Source organism: Cheilinus undulatus, linkage group 5 (assembly GCF_018320785.1).
Source record: "Cheilinus undulatus linkage group 5, ASM1832078v1, whole genome shotgun sequence".
NCBI classification, from domain to species: Eukaryota; Metazoa; Chordata; class Actinopteri; order Labriformes; family Labridae; genus Cheilinus; species Cheilinus undulatus.
In genome coordinates this window covers 23,449,462-23,455,776 of record NC_054869.1, presented here as the reverse complement: position 1 = coordinate 23,455,776, position 6,315 = coordinate 23,449,462, and the positions used below count along the sequence as shown (strand labels likewise).

General features: G+C 39.1%; 1 protein-coding gene across 1 annotated transcript; it reads left to right on the top strand.

Moving 5' to 3' along the window:
- Positions 1-228: 228 nt before the first annotated feature.
- On the top strand, positions 229-5,372 carry barhl1a (BarH-like homeobox 1a). The gene is made up of 3 exons (XM_041788481.1): positions 229-604; positions 1,874-2,075; positions 4,537-5,372. Exons 1-3 carry the CDS (start codon positions 229-231, stop codon positions 4,715-4,717), a joined length of 759 nt encoding a protein of 252 aa, XP_041644415.1. The 3' UTR covers positions 4,718-5,372.
- Positions 5,373-6,315: the final 943 nt, after the last annotated feature.

Here is a 6,315-nt window from a genome sequence, read left to right as displayed (position 1 = left end):
AAATACTAATTTTCCGGAAGACATAAAGGTGTTGGTTTTGTTTTATACTTTTTAATATAAAAAACTCACTTTTTACAGAGGTAACAGACCTCAAAATCAAACCTGCCTTACAGACAGTTGACATTTTTTTTGTGATATTTTCGACAGAGGGAGATATATTGCCTAATTTCTGTTGTGATGTTTCTACACATCATCTGACTGAAAAAGCTTACCTGAGATCGGAAGGAGATGGAGGTCTCTACCTTTGGAGCAGCCTCCAGGTTCCACATCGACTCCCTGCTTTCCCTCAGGCCGCCCAGGTCGCTCCACACCCAGACGGACCCTCCAGAGCTCAGCCCAGGTAGCAGCAGCGGCTGCTCTGCACCTCCTTCCCCGCGTAGAGAGTCCGTCCCTCGGCTGGAGTCTGCTCTGCAGCCCGGCCATCTGCAGCCTCGTAGCGTCAACTCTTCTTTTCTGATTCGGGATATTTTAGCGGACTGTCAGACCTATTCTGACACGGTGCAGGTGTACTCTGAGACAGGACAGCTATATGCAGACCCTGGACAGTCTGAGCTAGAACCCGAACCGTTTCAGTCCGGGCCGGAAGAAGACTTTCAGGATAAAAGTCACAGCAGCTCGTCTTCTGACAGTGAGTGCAGAGGTAAGAGAAAAGAAAACTATGTCTGTACAAAAAATAGTCTATTAAGTTCGCAACAAAACTTATGTTAAGTAAAACACTGATTTTGAACAAACAATTTTTGCTTATCTTGATCGCTAACACGTCATAAGATGCTGACGAAATAAGCAAAGAAAAAATCATACTGACGTAAATTAAGCAAGAATTCCGCACTGTTTAAGAAAAATGTCGCAACCATTGCTTCATGCAACAAACTAAAATAAAAACACAGCGGACTTATATAATTTTGTTTAATTCTTTAGCTGCTAATTAAAAAAAAAACTATGACAGCCTGCTTTAAAATATTTATTTGTACACAATTTATTTACATACAGGAAGAAACGCTGGACAGCCACGTGAGGACATTCATTTATATTTAAATTCTATCTGCGTCATAAAGATTTTGTGATATTTACAGCCTCTTGAGTATTAGTTTTAAATAATAATATTTATAATAATGATGATGATAATAATGAACACTTCTATTTGGTCACACAGTTGTATAATGTTTTCATTTCAGATTTAAATATATTTAATATGAAAATAACGCTCTGGAAGAAAAAGTCTCTAATTAGGCCTCTCCATCAGCGAGCTTTTTTGTTTTGCCAATAACTGTACGTAAATGCAATAAAATAGACGGATTTTTAATCATTAAGCTTTGCCTTTGATGGTTTTAATGTGGGATGCTCATTAATTATTCAACGGAAAATGTCAACATCGAGAGCCGTTATTTTATGGATTACATCAGAGTCCACTTGTCAAATTACTACTAAACGTGTCACATAAAACACAGAACAAAACCATAATAATAATAATAATATTAATAATAATAATAAAAAAAAACATTTAAATCTTTTTTTTCTTACAAAAAGGGCCAGATTCAGATTCCGGATGAATTGTATTTGGTCATTTATTTGTTTTAATTTTATTTCACAGTTACTGAGAAGGAAGAAGGGAATTTCTTTTTGATCATTATCATTTTGTGTAAAATAAACTGAAACTGATGACATAATTCAAGTAGGCTATAACCAAGTCTGATGATTACGACTTATGAGTGCAGTTTGGACCCGATGATGAATTTTAAATGTGTCCAGTCGTAGCTTTTTGTTAAGTAAAAAGTTTCTTTATATGTTTCTTAGTCAAGGTCTGAAATTCGATAGCAAAACACCAAGATTTTCAGGTTTTACGTCATGTCATTTCTACCTGTCAATCATCCAGCACAGGGCGGGACCTCGGACCTTGCGGCGTGTCGTCTTAAGAAACCCCGTAAGGCTCGGACTGCGTTCAGCGACCAGCAGCTGTCCCGACTGGAGAGAAGCTTCCAGAAACAGAAATACCTGAGCGTCCAGGACCGTATGGAGCTGGCTGCGTCACTACAGCTGAGCGACACGCAGGTCAAGACCTGGTACCAGAACAGGAGGTAACACAACGAAGCCTACAGGTTGTCTCGGTAACACAAAAGACCAGAACAGAACGCAGGGGCGGTTTTAGAAAATTCAAGGCCCGGGAAAAGAGCAGTATGAGGCCCTAACCCATGTAGCTGAAAGCAGTTGTAGCAAGTGAGTTAAATATTTTAAAGCATCTCTTTTAGGAAAAAAGCCACAAAACTACAGAACGCACCAAAATCTGAAATATAGCCTACCCAGGAATACTTTATCAGCTCTTAAAGGGGCATCATAACTTCCCCCATCATAACATTTTTTACACATCTCTAGGCCAGGCGCAACTTTAAAAAACATGCTACTGGGGCAAGATCAGTACCTCTGCCAAAAACCCATTAATTTCTCTATTTATTGCATGCTGTTTTACCACACTGTTATCTACCAGTTTAGGGTCCATAGATCTACATTAACTTAATATGAAGACATTTGGGACTTCTGGAATTTTTTGGATAATCTGAATATTTTGGTGCTATATTTTATTCACTCTTGAACCCTTATTTACCTACACAAAATACACTTCTTATTCAGTGAAAGTAATTCTATACACATACCTCATACTTGATGCAGATCTACTGACTATATCTTGCACTGCCCACTTTTGCCTAAATGGTTAAAGGGGACAAATTGTACCCTTTTAAGACATGTTTATGCTGGTCTCAGAGGTCCCCAAAACATGCCTGTGAAGTTTGTTTCTGAAAAAAACCATCTAGTATAGTATTTTTGCATGTCTAAAAACCCCTCTGTTTCAGCCCTTCTCAGAACGAGCTGTTTCTGTGTCTGTAGCTTCAAATGTTAAGGAGGTGTCTGACTCCACCCCTGACCACACCCCTCTCAGGAAATGGATGTAGCACTCCTGATGTTACAATGTCACAGACACTTTTATCAAAAATTAGGGCCCCAACTTGGAATTGAACCATTAATCTCCCAGATTAAAGTCAGCAGGGTAGCCCACTGAGCTATCCAGCATCTTAGTTAGCAGCTGAGAGGAAGATCAGGAGACGAGGGGGGAACTTTCTTCCAAGCGGGGAGGGCCAACCAAACCAGGGGCAGGCGCTCACTCCCCATAGGAGTCATGAGGGGAAAATCTGAGAGCGACTAGTTTCAGCACACATTTTCTGAAAGGTGGAGAAAGAGAGGGGAGAAGGGAATGAATTTTTCTGGTATTTGAGGGGGGTTGTGGACAGGCCAGGGGCATATATTTGTTAGAAAACCCTAAAAAAGTGATTTTTTTGCATAAAATGTCCCCCTTAAACCAACTATGAGCCAACACAGAGAATAACAAAACAAAGATCAACTGTGGCACAAATACAAAGGGTTCTGTGCACTATGCAAAGTGTGGGGAGGTGCAGTATTTTGTTTTTAGTACTAGTATAATTATTGTGTGGGTTTTTAGCATAGTTTTACTTATTTATCCCTGTCTCTTTTTATGTCATCTAAGGGCAGCAATCAAATGTACTGCAATGACAATAAAAGCCTAAAATAGACATAAATAGGTCTCTGTTTTGAATACAAAAAGCAGTTTTCCATTCTAATTTCATTATAAAGTAAAATAATTTACTTTTCAATCATATTTGAGGAAAAATGAAATAAAGAGGCACATGTGGGAACTGTAGTTATCAACATCTGTAACAACAACTATGCATGCATTCGGCTGAAAGGCACCAGTTAACATGGTTTCTTGTTAAAGCATAACACTGTCACCTCTCTTAAGGGGACAGACCTGCTTTCCGCTAAGAGACATCTTTGGTACTTTTGTGGTTATATCACTTTCTCATCATTATGTGTCTCTGAAGATGATCTTTGCATCTCTGTCACAATTTCATTGTCTCTTCTAAGTTGTAAAATGGCTTTCTGCAGTCGTTTTGTCAACATAACTGTTGATATCTACTTAAATACTTAAATAAACAAATATAAATACAAAAAATGAAATATTGTGAAACATTTAAAAACATATTTTGACAACAAATGTGGGAAGAATAAGATCAAATCCAAATATGAGACATGTTTAGGTGTCTGTGAACCTGCCTGTCTCTTTGTCTGAGCTCAGTATCACTGCAGACAGACATATGTGAGACATTTCCCGATTAATAATAAACACGGCATGATCAATAATTCAACAGTGTGTGCTGTAATTAATGATCAATATTTAATGGAGAAACAAATCTGGAGCTTTTAGTGCAGAATCTCTGAGAGGATGGAGAGCAGGAGAGACGCTAATTTTTTATTTATTGATTTATTTTTATTGCTCCATGACTACTGAAAAGTCCTGCTCTGTGATTGGCTTGTGGTCAGAGTAATTATCAGGGAGGTCTACAATAATGACGTAAAAGGAAGCTGACAGCAAATAATTTCTAAAGAAATACTGCCTTATCAATAAAGTTGATAGTTTAAGGTTGATGTTCATTAAGAAAAATAAATAATTTGTGTTTCTTTTGTCAGAACAAAGTGGAAGCGTCAGTCAGCGGTTGGTTTGGAGCTTCTGGCTGAAGCTGGCAGGATGTTTCTGCCCCCTCACTTCCTGTACCCTCCTGCCCCACCAGCAATGGACATGTACCTGTACAGAAACCACACTCACCAACACCCCTTGGCTCCGCCGCTGCTGCCACGTGTCCCACACTGAGCCACATACCCGCTGACAGCTGAGAGGACTGGTTCCTTCTGGTAGATTTACAATTACTGACTACAGGAACTGTATGAAACATCTTATTGTTGGTCATGAGTTCTGCTCAGGAAGTGACTAAGCCCAAGATAAGGAGGCAATGATTTCCATCGACAAGATGTAACAGCGACCAAATGTTGGACAGCTTTAAAAAAGGAAAAACATATTGTTGGACAAAATGAGACCAGAAGCTGAAGATTTCTGCAGCACACAGCTAAACAAACAGGGAGAACGTTTAACATATGTCAGTTTCTTTCATTAATAGTAACTGTTATATATCAGTGACACAAAGGCTACAGAAATGTGAACAGTCAATAAGTGTAGATGGACTGTATAAGAAGTGGAGGTAGAATCTGTGTATGACTGTGAAGCCAGTGCCTGTAACCTGCTCTCTCACAATAATTGATTCTCTGATAACATTATTCTTAATTCTTCAAATTGAGAGCACGTCCCAATTTACAGCACAGTCCATTTTACCAACCTGGTGTTGCCACACATTTTGACCAATAAAGGCAGGTCTCAATTAGAGGCCCATGGGTCAGCAGAGCACCCTTTAGTGATTATATTAACAGGGGTTTCTTTCTCTGTGATCCAGAGAGCAGCAGGTCGACAGAGAGGGGCATTCTGAAAAAGCAAGCACTAATAAAGTCACTGATTTTATTTGTTATCCATACAGTTAAATATGCTCTCTGGTATAAATTTACTTTTTTTATACTCTTTCCAATCTTTGCATACATTTTGTTTGAAAACAAGAGGTTGATCTGCCTACCCCAGAAAAAGGCAGGGTCATTTCACAGACTTAAGTACACAGAACCTTTGGCTATTAACTGAAGTGTTATGATGTGTGTATAACTGTGTCCCAATTCAGGAGCTGCATTCTTCAGATGGCACATTTGAAGAGTCCCATTTCAAATACTCCTCTAAATGCAGATGACAAGTTTACTCTTCCTCCCTGGCCAACAAAAGACTGATACAGAGTAGACTTTGTGGCCCTTCATTATCAACAGTCGTGAGCTCCATTTTTAATGAGAGCAGGGTAATACAATTTTATATTTGATGATTGGTTTAAATTTGATTAAACAACAAAAATATTTATGTAAGAGAATGGAATTGAAGGTGCCTTCAAACATTATGTTCTCTCTAAAATTATGGTTTAAGTTACATGATGTTAATTATGTTAGCCAGATCTGGTGCAGCAGTTGAGGATGCTAGGCAACAGCATGGGTCCTTTAACTGATGACTGACTCCACGTTTGCTTGCTGCTAAAGGAGGAGCTGGGGTGGAAGAGGTTTGCAAGAGCAGCTTACAATAAAGCTGTAGAACGCAGCCAGGCAAGAGATGTTTAAGTAAGGCAGAATGAGTGCAATTAGCCAATAGGGTGCTTAGAGAAAAATCTGCTGGGTGTCAGCTGAGGAGGGCTTGTGTGAGATCAGCTGATCTCAGTTATGGCAGTCCCTGACACCGTGGTCTGCCTAAACTAATGCTATAATCTTTAATTTTTTTTTTCTTTTTACCTCTGTAAAAGCTTTCCTCTAGTGTTAATGGCCTCCATCCCCAGC